This window comes from Oryzias melastigma, linkage group LG6 (genome assembly GCF_002922805.2).
Source record: "Oryzias melastigma strain HK-1 linkage group LG6, ASM292280v2, whole genome shotgun sequence".
Taxonomy (NCBI): domain Eukaryota; kingdom Metazoa; phylum Chordata; class Actinopteri; order Beloniformes; family Adrianichthyidae; genus Oryzias; species Oryzias melastigma.
In genome coordinates, this window is record NC_050517.1 from 11902991 (window position 1) to 11926438 (window position 23448).

General features: G+C 39.9%; 1 protein-coding gene across 2 annotated transcripts in view; it reads right to left on the bottom strand.

Annotated features, from left to right (window-relative positions):
• The window catches only part of wnt7bb (wingless-type MMTV integration site family, member 7Bb), a 41206-nt gene continuing 17758 nt past the window's right edge, over positions 1-23448 (bottom strand). For both annotated transcript variants that reach the window (XM_024282722.2, XM_024282720.2), the window contains exons 3-4: positions 7979-8250; positions 1-1345 (exon numbers count right to left, since the gene is read on the bottom strand). In XM_024282722.2, coding sequence (XP_024138490.1) covers positions 866-1345; positions 7979-8250 — 752 coding nt within the window. In that variant the 3' untranslated portion in view covers positions 1-865. The remainder of the gene's footprint in view (positions 1346-7978; positions 8251-23448) is intronic.

Here is a 23448-nt window from a genome sequence, read left to right on the forward strand (position 1 = left end):
AACCAGCTAAAGTGTTTATATGTGTATTACACAGTTATAATGTCTTTTGTTGTAAACATATCAGTGGCAATGAAACCTTTTGTCGTGTTTTTTTAAATAGAAAAATAAAAAGTGTTTTAAGGAATGTAGGGTCACTTTCGAAGAGACACAAAGCTTCAGTCAGAATTTCAAAAAAATATTTTTCTTTACATTTAGTACAAAAAAAAAGACATCTCTACCCGTTAGTGCTTTGTTTAAGATACTATAACATAAATAGACAATTTATTTTCAGTGTTCAGAACAGACAGTTCCAGTGTTACTGGAAAACTAACAAACTCCACCATTTTCCAGTTGGCAGCAGAGGGCTGAACAGAGTTCTCCACTCACAATTTGGCGCCACACATTGCGCCGCACTTACAAAGGGTTCCCAGTTTCTACAGACCTCTAACAAAGCGGATTTAGAGTCCATGTCATGCCCCCCCCACCCCTTAGTGAAAATACGGCTAATTTCATAAATGTTTCTCTCTGTAAGCAGACAGACGTCTGTTGGTTACCTCACAACAGCTGCTGTCGTTCTCCTGTGCTCCTCTGAGCTCCATGCAAGTCAGCCATGAGCTGAGCAATCCCACAATGCAATGCACAGATGTCCACCGAGGACCTCGTTCGTTTTAGGTAGTCCCAACCAGTACATGAGCACAAAGTTCTGGGCTATTACCTACGTATATTTAGCAATTACTTTTCAAAAGTCAATAATTCTGCTGTGCAAATCGATGCCATGAAGAGTGTCAAATCCGTTCCTTTAGTTCCCTCCACACGGATATCTCGCTCTGTCGGGTCGTCCTCGTTTTCGGCGCTCCGTCTCCTCCTGCTGGAGTTCCTCGAGTCCTTATTTGCAGGTGAACACCTCCGTCCTCTCACTGCAAGTGTTGCATTTGACGAAGCAGCACCACTGGAACTTACAGTTGCACTGCCACACTTTGGTGTACTGGTGCGTGTTGTAGCCCCGCCCACAGCACATGAGGTCACAGCCGTCCGTGTGCGGCGAGGTGCGGTTGCACAGGCGTCCCTGGGTGCCCACGCTCCCCGTGGCTGCGTCCTCCTCGCAGTAGTTGGGCGACCTCTCAATGTAAACTAGGTCCGTTTCCATGGGTTTGCGATAACCCTGAGTCTGCTTCACCTTGAGGTGGGTGGGCTGGCGCAGGCGGCTGGCCCGGACCACCTCCACGTGAACCGCTTCGTTGTACTTCTCTTTGAGTATGTAGCCAATCTCCCGGAACTTTGGAAGTGTCGTCCAGCAGGTTTTAGTGGTGCAGGAGCCGGAAACACCGTGACATTTGCATTCCAGTTTCATCCTTTCTTCTAAAACCTGCCAAGGACAAAAAAGATGCACATTATCAGGAGCCAAATATATGATCAGTCACATACAGAAAAATACTTTTTTACTCACAAATGTATTCAAAAAAGTACTAAGTCAGGCGAAAAACAGTTTAGAAAATCCAAAAAATAATGTTTTTATCACCACCAATGCTTGTGAATGTTTCATCCGTGCATGTTGCAGCTCGTTCAGGAGGAGGGGAAATTATATTTACTGGTAATAACTTATCCTGTAATTTTCCCCATCTTCCCAAAACCACATCACAGAGAGAGAAAAATAAACACCACTCTCATGCAGCCATAAGTCATCTTGGATTGAGTCAACTTGGATTATTATGTCAGTGGATGCGCTGCGTGAGCTTTTTGATAGGAGCTTTGCACAAATAGACAAGACTTCTATTTGTGCAATAGAAATAATCATAAAAAAAACCCGAGTAAGTTAAGATAAATAAATGTTAAGTCCAATTAAGAAATTGCATGAATTTGCATGGTTACATTTTAATAAAAGCTTCTAAATAGAGCTTCAAAGTGTAAAAATAATTAATGGGGAAAAGAGGCCAAACATTTAGAGGAATTTAATTAAAATAATTTAATTGAATTGGGATGTTGCATCCAACCAATAAGCAATAGCTGCAGCTCAACAGTCCGTTCTTAGAGATTGAGCTCTACTGTCAAGTAACTCCATTAGAAAACACAATTGAAAGCAAATGTTGGGGCAATCTCTGGCTTTTAAAGGTTGTGGTCTAAAACTTTTGATCAGCTTCAGTTAGATTATTTTCAATAAATTGTCAGCTAAGAAAATGTGTGTGCTTGCTCCTGTTTTAGTTTTATTTAGAACCTTATTAAGGTCCAGATGTGATAAATGCAAATTCATGATCTCTTTTTTGAGATCATAAACTAAAGTTAATCATCCATTTTTTGGCTCAAGAAAGTTAAAAAAAGTGTAAATGTTTGAGAGGTTAAGGAAGAAGAGGGCAGGGTCTCAACCTCAAGTGGGTCACGTCCCCACCAGTTGAACCTCATTAAAAAGCCTGCCTGACTGGCCTGAGTGAAGCATATGCCCTCGCTGTATGAGACGTGGGTCGGTTGTGTAGCTTTTTCCTGGCAGCGGGCCTTTCCAGAGCCACAAGTCCTCATTTCTATCCGACACTTAGAAACGTACACAAGTGATGTTCAGTATCTCTGTCGGTCATGTCTGTGCACCCATGTGGTCACAGTTTCCCAGTTTAAGGACACTTGATTGAAAAAACATGAGTTCCCTGACTTCATAAAAGCTGGGGTCAGCTGTCAGTTTTGCCGCGGATGTTGATTCAGAGTGAGGATTTCCAAAAATGCACAGTGCAAAAACCACCAGGAATGCCTGGTATAAAGAGCCTGACAGATGCATGGAAACATTTACTTAAACTGGGTTCATCAAAGCCTCCAATCCTTCCCTGATTGGTCCAATATGACCTGATTTCCATCTTTAGTCTTTTTTTTAAACATCATCAACCATTTGAGTCCATATTATGCTGCTTTAGGGCTATCTCATTGTAATCATATATAAGCTTGCATTAGCAAGAATTTAGTGCTGGCTCAAAATGCTCATTTATAGAAGTATCAAGTCTCTTCTGATGGAGTCTGATACTTTGTGCTGGCTGCAGTGCATTAAGTTTACAATTCAGATTTGGAGGCTTATGTCTCTTAAGCAGAAATACAGGAGAATGATTAGTAAACACTGACAAAACTGGGGATATAAACTGTTATACATCGTATCTTTATGGTTACACATGACTATGAAGGTGTGTAATGTTTGGGATAAAATAAATGTAGAAAAGTTTTACAACTGAGGAAACTTTGTGCTCTAAATTGCACTTTTGTTAAAAAAATATGACATTTTTACTTGTTGACAGTACAAACTGGGATCTTTTGGGCAAATTCAGCTTCACTGTGAGTTTTGTTTATCAAGCTGTCTCTATTTTAGATCCAGGAATGTCAGAAACGACTCATTTTACAGACCAAAACACAGTTATTTAACCTCCAAGATGTTTCAGCTAAAGCAGGGGTGTCCAAAGGGGGGGCTGGCCTCCTGCTGGTTTTCCAGAAATCTTACCTTATCTGCTCCTGATTACCTGGATCAGGTGTGTTTGGCCAATAAGGAGCTTCAATGGCAGGTTGGTTAGAAAACATGTAGGACAGCGGCCCTCGAGGACTGACTTTAGACACCCCTGATCTAAAGAGTACGGGAGGTTTTTTTACGAATTTCACTATGTGGATGTCAAAGCAGACAACCCAGCCTCCACCAGTGCATTGGTCATGTGAAAACTCGTGATTGAAGACTTATGGGAATGTTGAAAACCAATTCAGCACATGAGACATGGCACAGAGGAGATGGATGACAAGGTCAACGGCCAAACATGCGAAATTGCACCAAAATTAATCTATAAAACCATGAAAGATGAACTTAATATAATAATAATATAATTGTATATATATGTATAATATAGGGTAGGAACACTGGACTGCAATTCCTTCTTCCTATGCAGCCTCACATCTAGAAACCTCCAGCTTGTACAAAATATTGCATAATGTGATAAAATAATGTAATATGATAGAAAACTGACTGTGTTAAAGCTTTTAGAATTTGATTAGAAATGTTAAATTGTTGACATGGGGTGGACAGTATAATTTAATGCTTCTAGGACATCATGAGAACATTTCATGGTGTTTATGTGTATAAAACAAGGGTGTCATACTGAATCACACAGGGGGCCAAAATCCAAAACATCCAAAAAACACCTTAGGTCGCGGACCGAACAAGATAAACATTTATTGAACACACTAAAACAAAATTTTGAAAACTTTAAAAACATAACTTTTTATTGCAGACCGAACCTCAGGAAGCGGTACCCTAAACCTAGTCTTGTCCACGTCTATACCGCATCCGGAACCAGTACCGATCTGCAATCGGCACCGGGATAGGGTTAGGATACCGGTGAGGTCCACGTCTCAGAACCGGTTTCCGGCCCAGAGGTTGGGGTGTCTTGATTTAATTAAAAAACGACGAGTTGGGGAAGCAAAACGTCAATTTTTGATACAGAGGAGTTTTAACCATGTGACAATATGTGACGAGTTGGGAATGAGAATTTGTTGCAATATGTTACCACTAAAACAAACCTTACTGTGACTATGCTAACTCCCAACCTTGATGGTAAAATGTAATAAAAAAAAAAAAAAAAAATAGTCCAACACAGCTATGAGTTAGCCAAAGAAAGGAAAATACAGGTTAGCCACGTTAGCATAGTCACAATAACACCCAACCTTGTTTGAACACATAAAAAACAGATTGATACCTCTAAAACAAATATTACTGTAGCTACACTAATTCCCTTGTTGTTAGCAACTCTAAAATAAAAAAAAATAAAAAAAGCAGTATGACATTGTTAGACATTAGCTGAATTAACGTAGGCCTAGATCTGTAACACACATTCTTGCTTGCACTTGTAAATAAAAAAACAACCATTTTTGACAAAGCGCCAGTACCTTTAAAATCACTTTGACTTCAGAAAGTACAACCAGAAATAATCCACATATAAGCCTACCTTAAATCCTCTTTTTTTCACAAAAAAACCAACAGTGCACCTAATAGTGCAGAACATATGATAGTTACAGGTGATGTTAGTTTTGTTCCAGTACAAGGACATGCTCTCTCTGTACTTGTTTCTGTGCAGACTTTGAGGGTTCATTTTTTAAAGATCTTATTAGACAGATTCTATGTCCTGCTGCAAAAAAATCTAAAACCTTTTTGTTATTCTAATCGTATGGCAGAGAACATTTGTAATCCCAACACGCCCTATAATAAAATTTGAATATTGTTAAATTATTTAAACTTTATATATTAAGGTTCATCAGAAGAAGATCTTCAAGAAGTTAGTCTCAGATTAGCATAAACGCAGACAAGTCTGACTCCCTGCAGCATCAAAAGAAGTTTCTGTAAATGAAACTGTGGGTTATTACAGGCTCAAAATATAAGTCAAGAAAATGACAAGACTTTCCTGTTGTGTTTTTGTGTTTTAGTTTCCAGCGGTCTTGGTGAGAACAGCTACAGTGCCAACGTTGACAGTCCGGCATGCCAGTTGCCTGGCACACAGCGCCGACCCCATCATCTGCTGTGTCAACAGCAGCATTGTCAGCCTGCTTCACGCCCTGAATAGATGCAGTCAAATGGCAGTGACATGTTTTGGTATTGTGCAGACAACTGCAATAATATCCGGTTCCTGTCTTCACACTTCATAAATCCACCAAAGTTACTGGAAAGAAGGACTGACGGTTGTCTGTGTGTCGACCACCAGCTAAACTCCCCTTTTCCCAGTGGACATGAAAACCTTCATTAGATCATCTGTAGGCATCAAACCATCATTGTCTTTCTTCACACATGATCCATGCTGCTGTTTTCTCTGATTGTTTTGGGAGTATGAATATGGATCTTATTGTTTTATATTTTTTGTGTATGACCAGTCTATGAATAGTTTCAATGAAAGTTTTACAGAAACAATAAAGATCTAATCACTGATTTGTCCAAATATTATTAATATCTACAAAATCACCTTGGATTTGGTTTATTTCAAAGAATCAGAGAGCCTAAACAAGCACATTCATTTAATCACATCTCTATTGTGTTTTACTTAACTTTTATATTTTATATAGTTGCTGTAATCTGATAACTACATATTTTATTTAAAAGTATTTATACTCTACTAGACTAAGCGCAGATCATTTAGGAAATCCATAAGGATTATTAATATCACACAACAAAGAGGAAGTGACCCAGAACAGGAAAATGACTAAAGCATCTTATGTAAACCACAGCTTCTGAGTTGATATTATAGTTTGACCCTTTAGCTCTGCCGTGTAGTCTTTCCACAATCCTAATTCCTTGACGGTTTATGCATTTCACTTAATTCCAGTGTTTTCTGAAGAGAAGAAAAATATATCTTCATACTGATATCCAACCGTTCACAGTGAAGTTTACGCAATCATCGTACATCAGCTGATTCTGTTGCAGAGAAAAGCATCTTTGTGCATAAATGAAATATAAAGGTTCACCACATGCGCAGGAACAACAGTTAATTTAAATAGACAATCTCCTGTTTTTGTATGTTTGTTGTTTTTTAAAACTTGTAATTAATAAAAAAAAAAAATAATAACTTTCGGTAACATTTCCCGACAGTTTTGTCTACTTTACGACAGTCAAAACCATTTAAACAACGGATAATTAAGTATTCACATGAATTTATTTTTTCCTCAACAGTTTAGATTAGGGTTTGGTGTCGCCAATAATTATCAGAATCGATTCACCAGAACCTGGATCAGCTTGATTTTGATTTTTTTTTTTGATCCACTCAATTTAAATTTAGAGTTTACACATTTAGACACATTTGTTTAAAATGTAGATATATGTTTTGAAGATTTTCATATTAATCTGAAACCGTTCACACACTGTAAGTGAAATTATGATGAGATTGTTAAAATCATACAGTGTTACATGGTTTCTTAAACAGAGAAGTTTTGATCGTTCTACTTCTCTTGGAGGGAGTTTCAGTTTGACCACTAGGTGGCGATTACACCGATTACACCTTATTCCAGAAGAAAACGAAAGTATGAGCAAAAAACTGTTTTGGACCACAAGTAGTTACATCATGTCCTTCAAAGAGTTTATCTGTGAGTTTATAAAGATGTTCATTTAGTCAGAAATGTATGTTTATGTCAACTGAGTGTTAGCATTAGCCGTCCTAGCCGTTAGCATCAAACTAGCAGACTTTAGCTTAATGCATTAGATCGATCTCTACTTTTATGGATTGATTATTGATCTATTAAGCTTAGATTGATTCAGATCGATTAATTAATTTTGTCAACCCAGCTCTACTGGAGGGTTTCACCGACTGAATCCATAAAATCAAAGAATGTCGTCTAAACTGAGAAGAAAGATCTAAGGGCACAATCAGCTATTTTCATATTTTATGATTGATTTTACGTTTTTTGGACAATTATCGGTGTGAAGCCCATTGAGACAACTATGTTGTGTGATTTGGCTATCTACATAAAATTGAATTAAATTAAAAAAATGAAATAACGTATAATCATATGTTGTTGTCAGAACAGACAATGAAAATCTCAACGACTCCTGATTAAATAAAAGCTGAGTCACTCTCTCTGTTTGTTTGTTTTAACTGGCACATGGGCAGTAAAGATCTTGCAGTTCTGATCCATAAAATTTTGTTTTTCTTTTGTTTTTTGTAAAAATTAGAATAAAACAATTTTAGAATTGTAAACATTTTGAGAGGTTATTATTGTCATTAGCATCTCAAAATATACTCTGACAAGTAAGAGCTATAAATAACGCTGTTTTCTTTTGATGTTTTGTTAAAGAAACCTTCTTTTTACTGCATCTAAAAGTGAAGCCCTTCAAAATAAAAGCTTTTAACAATAACATGTTTCCATTCTACAAACCTGAATACCTAATCCCTGAAATTAAACAAACATAAACGCAGTAAAGTCTCGTGTTTGCGCTCCAGAAGCAGAGCAGCAAATATATATATGTGTGCACAAAAGGTTCAGGGCGTCAGCATCAGGGAGGGTTCCGTACCTTCCTGCCGGCCTCATTGTTATGCAGGTTCATCAGCCGGCGGGGCGTCTTTTTAATCTCCCGGGCATCCACGAAGCGGCGGGAGAACTCAATGCCATACTTGATGTCAGCTGAGCAGCCCCCCCACTTCCAGCCTTCCTCCTGATTGTAGTAGCCCTGCTTCTCGCGGTCGCAGCCGCACTGGCTCAGGTTGCCCTGACTGCAGGCAGCCGTGATGGCGTGGGCCACCCCTGCTGCCGTGATGGCGTAGGTGAACGCTGCTTCCCGACTGCCTGCAAGAAAAAAAAATCTTTTTCTAAAACGTGTTTAACAATGACTTTAGTTATTTTATCTGCTGCTGAAAATAAAAAAGCAGAAAATTTTCCACATCTGCCTGAGAAAGTCACCACTTTTAAACAGCTCCTCTCGTGCACCTTGGTAAGAAACGTGGTCACATTTCCGACCACAAAGTCCTTGTGCCCAGCCTGTGAGACTGCAGGAATTCCAGAGTGTGGAGAGCTGATATAGGTGCTGTCCAAAGTGCTGAATTCTTCCGCAGGAGCACCTTGAGCTGCTGCCCGCACCGCGCCGCACACAGCTGGGGTCTGCAGGCCCGTGCGTCACTCATGTCACTCAATGACACAACAGGAAACCATGTGGGGGGGCCAACCAGGGGCCCCCGGGAGTGTCGGTGACATGACAGGAGACAGCTTCAGTTTCAGGACAGACTGACGTTTTCTTCTTTTTTGTGGATTTGAAACTTAAAATTGTCTTTTTTTTTTAAATGTAGAAATATTTCAAACAATAAAACAAAAACAAGCATGTAAGGGAAAAAAATCCACAAACACTAAAAACATAAATCTATAGAAAATAAATTATAATGAAGCCAAAATTGGATGTTTGAATGACCAAAAAAAGGGTTTATTACTATGAATTCACCATGGAAGTGACTGTTGGAGGGAGCAGATGTGTGTCTGTGTGTGGCCGCCTGATGGGCTGCAAATGTTCCAAGGTGTTCCTTTCATCACACCTGATGACAGCTGGAACAGACTGCAGCCCCTCTGCAACCCGAACATGTTTGAACTGGTATCGATAATGGACGGTAAGACAAAAGGAAACTTTTTTTTTCCACTTATAATTCCAATGGCTACATTTTTTTTTCTCAATCAGTGATCAAGATGCAGTTTGGATCATAGAAAAGAATCCGTCCATCATTCATTCATTTGTTCCTCAAACTGAATCGAAAAAATGAAAAACTTTTCTTTTTGTTTTTTCATTTTTTGTTTTAATTTAAAAAAGAAAAAATAATTGTTTTTTATTTTTTAATATTTTATTTCATTTTGAAAAATGAATGAACGAATGATACACAGATTGAAAATTCAATCCAAAATGTTAAGCACAATGAAACTTTATTCACTTTATTGAAAGTTAACTCAAATTTTAACGCACAACTTTTTTTTCCCTTTAAAATCTTTATTAGCATTTGAATCATTAGCCCTCTGATGGGGTGAGTGATAGGAACCCCCAGTTCTTCTCTTTGATTGGCTAACTCTAGCTTTGGGTGAAACAAACCAAAGAGGATATTATTCATCAATTCTTGCTGTGCAGCAAGAAGTAAAATCAAGCGCGTGGCAGTGACATTTTCATATATATTTCAACATTTAAGTTACAGAAGGCTTCACCCTCTCGCTGCAATAGAACCATGAAACATCCTGCAGCTCTTGCTGGTGCCTGTGGTTGATGCTAAAATACTATTAGGTTAACTTCTGGTTAAGCTGACATTTCATCCTAGAACACTTTCACTATAAAACGTTAGAATATACCCAATAAAAAATATTTGTCATAAAAAAATAGTTTAAAATATGACAACACAAAATAAATTAGTTCTTTTCCTTTATTTTCACCTGTGCTATATGTAACAAAAAGGGAAAATAAAAACAGGAAGACCCTAAACACATGTTAAAAATTACAAAAAAATTAGGAATTTGAGAAGAAAAATGTGTCTAAAAAATAATAATAATAATGATACTGGAGACTTGGCCTTTGATTCACCCATTGCAGGGACATATGATACTTTACCAAGGGACCCATGATACTCAGAAAAATGCAACATATTGAAAATCATGTAAATACTTTTGCTCAGGTGAAAATCACCCGTTACATGGAGGGTTTACTTGTCATTTTCTATACCAAAACTGCAGATTTTAAAGGCATTAGATTAGATTATATTCAAAAATAACATTTGAAATATACACATTTAAAATTTTATGGCTTAATTACAAATTGAATCATTATTAATTAAAGACCAATTGTCTTTTTACCTTATTTTGTTGCATTTTTCTGATGATGGAAGACATATATGAAAGAATTTTAGATAAAAACGACTTTTCTGAGTCTTTTTTTATTCAACTTATGAAGCAGATGAAAAAATGTTGTTAAATAAGCTCTAATTTTGTGTCCAAAATCTCCGCTGTGCCCCATTCTGATGAATTCACTTGCAGACAAACAGATCCAAACACATCTTCATTTTCTAGTCTGAGTTGTCTGGCTCACGGCTGGATATCTCCAATATTGCTCACCATTTTTGTTGCACCGCTAATGTTTGCCTTTGGTTATAAGGGGCAGTAAGCTAGTGGGAGAGACTGTAAAGCAGAAGTCTGCAACCTTCAACACTTGAAGAGCCATTCAGGTCCATTGGTCACTGACAATAACCCAGCAGGAGCCACAAAGTCTTCACTTCACCTTTTGGTAAGTAAGACAAAGATCTGTATTTATGTTATAGATACTTTCAAAATGAAAGACGCTTTACACCACATAGGATTATCTCAATGTAGTAATAGGTAGTGCAGTATCAGCAGTGATAAAAAAAAAACAAAAAAAAAAAATTCTTTTACCATTTGCGGTGCATCTTGGCCAGGAATTCATAAATCTAACTTGCCAAAATTAAATCAGAGAAAATAAGTGACTCTATATTTACTTTTCCAACCACACTTAAAATCCTTCAGTTTGTTCAAAAATAGAAAATCTGGCTCCTAATCTGGTGCCCTGAAAGTACAAATTCTGGTTGTGCTTACTGACTTCCCCAAGGATTTTTCGGTACACAAAAATCTGTCAAAATGTTTTAGTTGTGATACATAGTGTCCTTTCATTGTTTTTAAAATAAAACCCTTTTTATTTGTCTTTAATCAGAGCCACAATGGAGCGTTAAAGAGGCACATGTGGATCTGGACCCGCAGTATGCAGACCCCTGGTGTAAACGAAGGGATGATGGGAAATCAGTGGAGGCTTACTTCCACGCCAACGGTCCCACCCACAACTTAGATGTGCATTTCTGATTAACTTCTGCTGCTCCACACAAATCTTATCCTAGAAAAAAAAATATTTTTTTTATTTGCATAAAAATGGCAGAATCATAAATTATAGACCACTGGAACGCTTTTACAATAGATCACAAGATGATCTGAGTGGATCTTTAAGTAAAATGTAAAGGAAAACTATCTTGTGATTGTGTTCTTTTAAATACACTATCCAAAAAAATAGTTATTTACTTCAATTTTTTTTAGATAATATAACCTATACACCTAATTTCCAAGCCTATTTAATCTCTTTGAGGTCATGGGGATGCTGGAGCCTATCCTAGCCATGTTTTAGCAAAGGTGTGGTACACCCTGGATAGTTTGCCTTTCTCTTGCTGTGTGTAAATAGTAAAATGTAATTTTAAAATGCTATTTGTAATACAAGTTGGCTGAAAACAAAAGTTTTAAAGTAAAATAAATGTTTGTCTTTCCATTTTTTTTAGCTTATTACTTACAAATTGGTCTTCAAATGTGTTGTAGTTTAAAATGGAGCCTCAGGACTTTTTCCTTTGGTTACTTTAATAACAACACACCCTGCTATTCGTTTCTGGGCGTTTTTCTTTTTTTTTTTTTTTTTTTCTTTTTTTTTTGTGCTTTGATACCTAAAAAATCCTTTACCGTTTCACCAACATCCATAAGGGGCCCTGACTTAAAAGGCATCTCCATGTAAAAAACAAAAAAAAAGAAAGGCTGTTGGTTATTGCAACCCTGTTCTCCATTCAAGTGGCAATAATATGGAAGGGAAGAGCATCACAAGCAAGGTTAACCGCAGAGTGTTTCGAGGGGCCGTTCAGAGAGGAATGTTTTCAGTCTTTTGATGTGTGTTGGGTAATGTGCTCCGATGCAATTATTCGATTCTCTCTAGGTACAACATTTCTCTCCCTCCTCACTCCAGCCAGCCAAAAAGTCCAGAATAATTTATCATTTGTTTAATGGTTTTCAAAGGAACAACTTAAAAGCTCCACACATCAATTTGTCAAAAAAACATGAGCCTATTCTCAAAACCCATACAGTCTTGTTGGAGTGTGAAGAGCCACATATATCAAAACTCATGGTTAAAAACTGGCAACTGGTTCCACCATAAATAAAAATCTGTGCTCACACACAGGACACATGAGCTCTAATTATCTTTTATTAGCAAGTTAAATCCTCTTCAGAATGTCCACTTTGTCAGCACGGCTCAGAACTTCAGAGAAATGAACCCTACGCTATCAATCCTGCAACAATCCAAACCACTGCAAATACCACAAGACTTGAAAACAAATGGGTACTGACACTGACGAGCTGAAGGCTGCCAACATATGAAAAGTGATGTCTATCAAAAATAGAAACACCTTAAAGGCCCGCTCTGATCATCTTATGATCTTTTTTTAAAAATTGTGATTTGTGCTGTTTTGAGCCCAAATTAAAAAAAATGTAGTTGTTTACTTGAACATAGTTTCTGCAGAGCGGAAGGAGTTTATCAGAAGTTAGCAAACCCACCCCCCCTTCCCAAGCAGGGAACTTGCATATTAAATCATTTTTGTGCCACCATACTGCGAAGAAAAAGTTATAATTTTAAGATCAAAATATCCTGAATTATAAACAAAATAAGAATAAAACTCTATAATCTGCAAATGAAAATCAAAGATAGGAAGAAAGCGAGAGACAACAAATCTGAAAACATTTATGTTGCAAACACAAAAATAGCGTATTTATAGCAATATTTAATATTTTTATTTGCAAGTTGTGAAGTTTCATTCTTAAAACTTTAAATTTTATTTGGAGTTTGGGAAATTTTGATCTTCACGATGTGGTGGCACAAACATCACTTCATACTTGCAGGCCGAGCATAGTTTGTCACAAATTATTTTTTCAAACTTCATTTTTTTGTCTGCTCCTGATTCACAATGATTTGATTAAAGAAATACTTTAGTCTTTATGTCCTCCAGTATCAGAAAAATGCCACAAGAAGAAGCTGTTAAAACCACTATTTTCATTGGAGAGCGTGTTTAAATATTTTACAGGATTACTCCACATTTTGCTTTCAGCGGTTGATGAAGTTGCAGACAGACAGCCAATCAGCTCCTCCCTTAAGGTGCAGCTAAAGCATCACGCTGAAACTGCTTCCTGAGGGGCAATTCTAGCAGTCTTAGTGGGAAATCTTAAGACCAAAAAGTCATGTGTGGAAATATTTCACAAATTCATACAATGGGTTGGCAGACAACTGATTAAGAGAGATTCATTGACACGCAAGCAACTCCAAAAACAAATGAAGGCAAAGTCATTTAGACTTAAAAATGAAACAATGTCTCTAAATAACTAGTAAAGCACTAAACATGTGTAGTAAATCAGGAAGCACATTTAAAGAACAAGGAGACACCTATAACAGCTAGGGGTGGAAATAAAAAAAAAGGCGGGGTCGTGCAGTAGGCGGGGCAATGTTTGAAGGTTGAGTGGCAGGATCTGAACAGAAACATATAAGAAATGGATCAATAATTTTTAATGCTATCCAAATAACTTTGAACAAAAGAAGCCTAAAAACACTTCAACCATCTCATCAGCTTTCTTTAGTACAACTAAGTAAAATGTGAACTGTGCATAAAAAATATACAAAAAAAAGAGATGGGGGTGACCAGGCCACGGAATCACTAATGTGACATCTAAAAAAAAACAGTAAAAAAAATGTTACTATCTCATGAGCACCAGTTGCTATCCAGTAAGCGTCTGTTGCTATCTGGTGAGCGCCAATTGCTATCTGGTGATCACAAGTTGCTATCTGGTGAGCACCAGTTGCTATCTGGCGATCACAAGTTGTTATCTAGTAAGCATCTGTTTCTATCTAGTAAGCATCTTTTGCTATCTGGTGAGAACCAGATAGCATCTTTTTTTTTTTACTTTAATATTTTTTTCCATCTCCCATTAGAGGCTTCATACCAAGGTATAAGTATGTTCATTTTTTTTTTTTTTTGCTTTTTTTTCATAATTGTGTCAATAGCAAAAAGAACTACACACTATCACACTCAGGGAGCAGGAAAACCAGTTAAAAAAAAAAGATTGTGACAAAAAATGCAAAACTCTAATATGACAAGAATTAAATCATAAAATTAATTATACTACTTATTAAACAGCCGAAATTGACAGAATAATTTGTAGGTACAAATTGAAGAAAGCCCTCAAATAAATTTACATTATGTAAAGTATTTTTCGGACTTTAAGTCACTCCGAAGATGCCACAGCAGTCAAAAATGCATAATAAATAATAATTAAATTACAAGTCCCCAGCCTTTGGGCCGTGAACCAGTTGAAGGGTCATTTGGCACCGGGCCACAGACAGGAAAAAAATGAAAATAAGGTGGTCCCCATCCCTCGGGACGTAGACCGGACCAGTACCGGCACCCTATCCCTAACCTGGAACCGGTACCCCAACCCGCTACCAGTGCTAGGTCCTAAGTTGCTACTGGTTTTGCGTTTGTTACCACGTCTTGTACCGCGTCCTGAGAGTTGAGGGACCTGTGATTTAATGTCAACAGCCAGCACGCCAAAAGGCGACAGCTGGGACACACCCAAAACATCAAAAATTGACTTGGAGGGGGAACGAAACTATAGGGCTATATATGATGAGTTGGGAGTGCGATTGTGTAGGAGTATAAGTCGCAAACCCAGCCAAACTGAAAACAAAAGGTGAATTATACTCTGAAAAATATGGTAACTTTTAAAAAATTATAACCATGATTCATTAAAAAATAGCAATTTTCTGCCTTAAGATTCAACCTGAATCTTCATTAATTAGGATTTACCAAAATCTTTACTTGTTAATAATTGCACACGGACCCCCTGTCGACTTTATACTAAACTGTTTTGAGTTTTTTTAGTTGTAATATCAGCGTCTATTCTTACTTCTTTCTGTTCAGGGTCAAAAGGTGTGTTGTCTAAATCCCTCTCAAGTTTATTACTCATAAAAAAGCACTTTAATTTACACAACTAAATATACTAACCTAATTTTACTGCTAGCAGATGTTTGATATTTAATTTCCTCCTCAGAGGCACTTTTAACACCTCTTATTCTCGTCCCGGGGCATTTTTTGAACTCTCGTTAGACATTTTCACCCCAAACCGCTGCTAATTTCCTCGCCTGGGCCTGGGAAGTCTGGAGCTAATATCACGGCCGCAGGTTTTGCCCAGCAGGGCCTGACTCACAACCGCTTGCTTCTTTGGTTAGCAGCAGAGCTGTGCCCCTCCAGTTTGTGGTAACATGGTTGCTGCCCCCACCTCACACACACATACACACAAGGACAAGTGAAGGTGCCCACATGTAATGGACATGCATTCATGCACACGCAACACTCAGCGACTGGTCACATCATAAAAATACATTCACTGGTAAAAACACAGGCACACAAACAGAGCGTCAGTGTAATGGTTAAAACAGAATAAAGGCCGTTTCCAGAGAAAGGGTGGTTCCCTGGGATCTAGATGCAAACCCATTTCTGGGCCCATTGAGTTCTGCTGTTTAGGGGGAAAAATGATGATGCTGGTTGTTACCCCCTGGTGGGTCTGGCACTGTCAAGACTCTGTCTGGCCATAATGAAAGCCAATTACACGGGCCATGGAGCTGAGGCAATGCACCCCCGTTTTTTTCTTTGTGCGCTGAACCAAAGAACACACTGGAAATCAGATTTTTAAGCACTAAGATATCCATTTATATGGACTATTTAACCTTTCCCAAACCCATCCAGTCTTAGTCGATACCCGATGAGTGATGGATGCTGTAAAATACCAGACGTGAATACATTTCTGAAGCCAATTCGCCAATTTGTTATGTGCAAAATGGTTTCCCTCCTTAGTCCGAATGAAAGAAATGCCCTACTGAGCTCTTGATGAGATATGGGCGAGAAAAAAAGAGCAGCAAAAAATCCCTGAGGGGGCGGGCCCAGAGTTCTGACATGCCTCCAAGAGGAACCACACTGGGATAGCCTCGCAAGCTGCCAGTGGAAAATTGGAGTGACCAGAAAAACCTCAATGAATTTGGAAACATCCAGGAGAGAAGAATGGGGGGAAATATTAAACCAGATGTCTAATGGAGTTTAGTGGCAAGTGTCTGCTGTGCGAGCCAAGAAGCGGGCGGGAGCACGATCGCCGTTGCTGCAGTCAAACAGGTACAGGACGTCTCAAACCACCGCGACATATCCGGTGCGTCAGGAGCCAAAAACAGAAGGGCGACAGAGTCAGTGTGTTTTGGCCCTCACATTAACAGACCGCATCACTTTGCCGTGATGCCCATCTTTGGACCATCTGCCGGAACTTGGACGCAAAAAGAAATCCCTGGATGTAGCGGCCCTCCGCTAAAAACGGGAATCTGTGTTTAGAGACAGAGACAAACCTGCTGCTAGCCAAAGTCCATGTGACACAGCACACGAGATTTACAACCAGCAATATTATACAGGCAGTGCTAAGCGTAGCATAGGCTGAAGGATGTAGTAACACAGCCACTGACCTCAACAGGCACTGGTTTCTGCTCTGATCACAGACCTTGGTTAGGCTTTGCTGCTGACAGGAGAGGAAAAGACTCAAGATATACTGACAAGACTTAGAGAAACGACTGGCTGTGGAGGCCACTGCTGTGTCCAAAAACAAGCCCTACGGTCAGAGTTGTTTTGTTCCTATTAAACTGGGAAAGGGCACAAAGGACAATAGATTTTCTTCCCAGTAAAACATGATTAATCTTAAATTCTAAAAAAGTACAGAAACTATTGTAACCTCTATGTTTTGTATCCATTTAGAGTCCTACTGTAGTGCTTTTTCTATTACAATTACACAATTTTAAGCTAAAATCCACAAACTTGTGTCTAGAACAGGGGTGTGAAACTCATTTTGGTTTGGGGGACACATTCTACCCATCTGATCTCAATTGGGCCGGACCAGTACCATCATAGCAAAACATTTGGTCATCTTGTTATCTGTAATTCTGTTTTGTTTTGTTTCTTTTTTCAGTTGGAAAAAATGCCTCAAACAACTAGGAGCCTAATCACTTGTTATCTTTTTGATGACATTTAGATAATTGGTTTGTCACACCTGATCATTTTTATAGCAATCAAACAGTGGTACAGGGAACCTAACTGCATCTTAACCCAGACGTGGCACGCGCTTGCAAATTTATTTCTATCAATATTTCTTTTCCTTTGCTCCCCCTAATGGTGGACATTTCTTTAATTAACCATAACTCGCCACAGGAATGGAACAAGGGTCGGAAACATAGAAGGAGCCGCAGAGATTTAAATTTGGCCTTTAAGAAATTTGGATTTGCATTCATTACCTTTTTTTTATTTTAATAAATTTGAATTATGTCTATTTTTGGCACAAACAAAAAAAAGCAAAAAAAAAAAAAAAAAAATTATCATTACTCAAAAAGGTATTTTTGTTAACATTTTTTCCTTTAGTAGAGGCCAGATTAGCAAAAAAGCTTAATTACTAGCTGAACTCCTATCATTCCTCTGTTTAGAGACTACCTATTGCTAGCTTACAGCTCCTTACAACCCCAAGCTAACATTAGCGGCAAAAGGGAGAGCAATATGAGAGCTATCCAGCCGTATAGTTTTGAGCTAGATGCCAGTTCTGACAAAGAAAATGTATTTATTATTATTAAATGTATTTATAAATCTATTTGTATGCAAGGCGCGGAGCAGGAAGCTTACCGATTGTAGCTTCCACAGCTTTTTCCAACTGTCTGATTCACATTGATTTAAGTAAAGAAATACTCAGAAATGCAATTTTAAGCTAATTTTTCTTTAAAAATGTCCCCCATCATGAGAGAATGTCTCAAAAACATGTTAATAACACAATTTTTCATCTGAGTGGCTTTTCAACGTTGTCGCACAACTCAGTTTTATCAGTCCCTTAAAAGCCGCTTACAACCTGAAACAAATTCCTTTCTCAATCGTCCGCATAGCCGGCCTTGAAACTTGATTCTAAATGTGGCTGTTCGGGTTGCACAAACACAAAAAAAAGGTGTGCGGCCTGAGAAGCAGCACTGAAGCATGCAAACATTCAGCTTTAGGAGCAACTTCACCACAGACAAGAAAGGTGAGGAAGACCGGAGGATTTAGTGGAGACGACAACTGAGGAGAAATCAGCTGGAGCCCAGAGGGGACGGGGAAACCCACTCATGCACAAACACTGAAGCGAGTACAGTCCCAAACACACACACAAAAAAAGTCCAGCAGTGCTTTGGAATTGTCAGTGATGGAGTGGTGAAATCTTTACATACCCCTGAGGAGAAAAGATTGCATAAGAAATCTGAATCAAATCCATTTAAGTGAAGGATATCCTGTCACCGGTGGATGGCACCACCAGGAACAAAGGGAAAAGTGTCACCTGGTGGTGGTCAGGAGCTTTTACACTCCTAACAACTTCATCTACTCCACCATTTTTCAAACAGTCATCCTGCAGCTATCAAAGATAAGTCTTGGTTATATCAGCAGCAATGACTGATTTGCTTTGGATGTACTTCTGTGTTTACGTAATTTCAATGCAATTTTTGTTTTTTTTTTCAGTTATTTTGCTCTCATTTTACATATATTTGTACTAGTAAAATAAAACAAACAAAAAAAGCCCAGCCAAGGGCAAATGCTGCAAGCTAGCTACAGCTAAAAGCCTTATGATATGGGGCTTCTCTTTATAGTATATGTCCTTATTCAATAAACAAACTCATTTATCTTCAACCACAATTCTTTGCTCCAACATTGTCATTTCTTGAGTTTTTTTACACAGTTATGTCTCTTTACCTACTTTTTTGTTCATTTTCCCCTTGAATCTAAATACCAAAAACCCTGCGACAGCTATTAATATGAACAAGTACAAGGTAGGGAGTGCCACAAGCAGCAGCTATAGTCTGCAGCGTGTGGACATACTAAAGTTATGACAGCAAAAAGGACTGAAAATAAGCTGTAACCGGCGCTGGGGCGATCCAGGAACTGTGTCTCCAGGGCCCCAAGGAAGGGGCAGAAAGTTGGAGGAAAACCCCTAGCTTTGTGTACCAATCACTGAACTGACTAAGGCTCTCTGTCTACTACTGTTTTCCGTTCCTCTTTATGTACCGTTGCTATGAACATATGCTCCCAGCAAATTATAGGCAAAGTTGTGGTCCGTGAGGTTTGCAGCTCGAGGAATTAGCACAGCCGTGTTCCTGTACAATAAAAAATATTGTTTTACCAGAACTGGGATCCACACTCAGACATCGCTGTGCTGGAAACGTGACAGTCTGTTTGATTCATGTCATAAGGAGCAGTAAAGCTGCAACAAGTAAAGTGTTTTCTGAGTTGTATTTAATGAATTTAGGTGAGATGCCTCCCAGGTGTAAGGGGTGCTGGCAGAATCAAATGTTTCTCTTCCCTGAACTCCACCCTGAGGTGGAGATAAAGATTTTTTTTTTTTTTTTATGAAGACCTAGACACGCTGCAACAAGCTCAAATCCCCCATCCTCACGTCATCCTAATGACACCTAATCAGGACCTCACCTGTTCAGAAACACGGGTCTGCAGGTGCTGAACGAAAACAGGTTCAAGTGAGGACACCTTGAACCTTCCTTCTATTAGAATTTGTCTCCAACACATTCTCAACCCCAACTTGTCACATTTACGGCCTTCTTCCGCGTCACTTTTGATGTTTAAAGTGTCCCCAACTCGACGTTTTTTGATGTGCTGGATGTTTGTAAAATCGAGGGTCCGCAACACCCGAAACGCATTACCGGACACGGACTGGGCCTTGCTGAGACCTGTCCTGTTCTGATACCCAAACCTAGTACTCTAACCCGGCACCGGACCCGGTACCAGACGCAGAACCAGACCCAAACCAGTACCAGGCGCTTTACCGGTACCAGACACAAACCTGGCCTGGATGTGGACTGGTCCTCGAGACTTGTCCAGTACCAGTACCCTAAAATGGCACTGTACGTAGTACCAGACAAGGTACTAGACGCAGAACCAGACCTGAACCAGTACCAGACGCTATTCCAGTACCAGACACGCTACTGGACTCGGACTGGTCCTCGGGTCGCGTCCAATACCGGTACCCTAACCTGGCACTGGACGCAGTACCCTGCCATGGTACAAGACGCGGAACCAGACCTGAACTGGTACCAGGCGCTTTACTGGCACCAGGTGTGATCCAGGCCCGGACGTGGTCTGGATGCAGATTGGTCCACAGGGGGGCATCCAGTGCCAGTACCCTAACTGGGCACCGGACACAGTACCAGACAGGGTATTAGACAGGGAACTGGACCTGAACCGATACCAAACGCTTTACCAGTACCAGACACAAACCAAGCTTGGACAGGTTACCGGACGCGGACCTGTCCTTGGGACGTGTTCGGTACTGGTACCCAAACCCGGTACCCTAACCCAGCACCAGACGCGGTAACGGACCTGAACTGATTCCAGACGTGAACCAGACACAGACTAGTCCTCGGGACATGTCCAGTACTGGTACCCAAACCCGGTACCGGTACCCTAACCTGGGACCTGACTCAGTATCAGGCATGGTTAGGGTCCAATTCCAGTTTGCGGCCCAGAGGTCGGGGACCCGTGATTCAATGGAAACAGCCAGCATGTCAAGAAACAGCCAGTGAGGACCCCCAAAACGTGAATTTTTGAATTCTTAACCAGACGTGAAAATGTGACGAGTTGGGAGTGAGAATGTGTTGTTGTCTCACCTTCAGCGAGAGCATGTTTACTGAGATATACAGCAAAACCACATCGTATCACTCAAGATGTCATTATCCTCATTACTATAATCAGCAGGTCTAACATACCACCCATTACATGTTTTCCCTTTCGTTACAAAACAACCCCCCCCCGATCGGGTTTCACATTTCCATCTTTGCTGTTGCTCATCGCCCCCTTCCAAACAAAGATGCGAGCGCCCTCCCGGCATCTCCTCTCCACCACCAACCCTTCCTCTCCCCACTTAGACCCGGTGTGATTGTTGGCACATGCAGATGTCCAGCGATGGTCTTGCTTGCAGAGAATACAGTGATCTGCATGGGATTGTGGGGGACAAAGCTCGCCGCGAGATTACAGTTGATCCGCTCCCATCCTGTTTCCTCCTGCGTCTAGCAGCGCCGCCGGCGGACGCAGACAGACGCAGATCCCAGCGATAACACCGAAAAACAGGCAGGGGAGAAGCGTGCATCGCGAACCGTCCAGACAGACAGACAGACAGTGGGTGGGCCAGGAGAGAAAGTGGGAGAGCTCCTGACACACCCGAGGGGGAGATTTTTGAATGAACGAGCGGAGGGGCCTGCTGCTGATTGTAATGTTTGGTTGCGTAGGACGAGGGGCCCCACCCTGGATACAGACACATGTTGTGGGCAGAGGATGTGAGGCGAAACGCCAGAAAAAAAAAGAGCAAAAGATGACCTTTACTGAGCCATGATGGCCACAGCCCACACACTGAAGAAACAACAACACAGCGCACTCCCCCTATCTGATCAAGTTGGAGGGAAAAGATCCTACACACAGACGCACACATCAACAGCTGCTGTGTTTTCTCTGGACTCGCATGGAGGTGGGCAGAGAGGATTACGGCAGCCCACATGATGATAGGCTGAAAAATAGGCCTTTTATCCACCACCGTTCCACCATAACACAATGCACGCGTCATTTCCACGCTGTTATCCGCATGGTGTCAAGCACTTGGCTCGCCTGAGAGGGAATCTGCTGGCAGCTCGGTTACACCATGCATCGCGGATCTATAAACTGTTTGCCTCACTGCACCACCTTCCTTCACAACAACGTGTCTCCTCCTTTATATTTCTGTATCTGTGTGGGATAGCAGAACCGGCTGAATGATTACATATCTGAGCTGATAACCGCAATTTGCCTGAGGAGCGTACAATCAAAACGAAACTAATCCCATGCAAGGAAAAGAAAAAAAGAGCCTCGGCAGCAGGGAGATGATTGATGGTGTTTTGAAAGAGTTCAGCAGTGTCAAAGTATCCACTTGTGTACTTTTGAAAAACCTCCAGTTTTGAAGAATGAGTTTTGGGTTGTCTTCATTAAACCGAAAATACTCACGTCAAACAGAGCAGCACTGTACTCTCTTTACCACTGAAACTGTAAAGCTTCGCTCTCAAACACACTTGAAAATGCGAGATCCATGTGACGTTATGTGTTTTCGATATTGTAAATAAAAAAAATGCGGTCGCCTAAAATCAAACAAATCGCCTTTGATGTTGAGGAAACACAATTTATCCTGTAGCCCACGTTCAATGTGTAATTTTCGAGACAGCATGATTTACAAGGAGAAAATGTTTGACTTAAAATAAATATTTCAACTTGCATTTCCTTTGACTTTTTTGAAAGCAGACAGCAACGAACAAATGGAACCACATGGTCAACTGAATAGATTTTCTTCATTATTAGCCTCATAGGCTGCGCTGTTGTACTTTCTGCATTCTGCAGGGATACAGTTTCACCACAAATGACCATCAGCCGATTCCGAGAAGGGGGAAAGAGCTCCGCCAGTGAAATTTATTATCTGCAAGTATTTTGTCGTCCTGACAGCAGGAACTCGTGCGAGAAGAGAAATAGTGGAGTTATGGAGCAAAAAAAAAAAAAAAAAAGCTTGTTATTGTTCAATATGAAAAAATAACTGTGGGTGTCATAATCAAGATCTATGATTTTCACTTTTTTTGCTCCAAATTAAGTTAAAAAAAATTAAAGATTTTCAAAAATTCGGAAATTGAGAATATGGTTATTTTAACAACACCACACACAGCTGCCATTGATTTATGAAGTATGCAGTGATAGGAAGAAGAAAATATGCCTTCTTTTTCAAGAAGCCATTTGTTATAGATCATCATTTCCAGCTTTATAATGCAGAACAAACCTCTCAAGTTTACATCCTCTTTGCACATACCTCCTCCTCCACCATTGGTGCAAGGAAACAAAAACCAACCTCAGTGCTGACCTGTGTCTGGTACAATGTGTCCGAGGTGACCTTTCCTCTCTTCGTAAGCTATGTACGTGTGTTCAAGCAGCTACTTCCAATGAAAAATCTAAGTAAAAGCACATAATTGTGACTGCTTAGTTCAGAACTCGTGGATTCACGCACAGTGCCGGCATGTAGTGTCGGCAGTATAGGCGAATGCTATGGGGG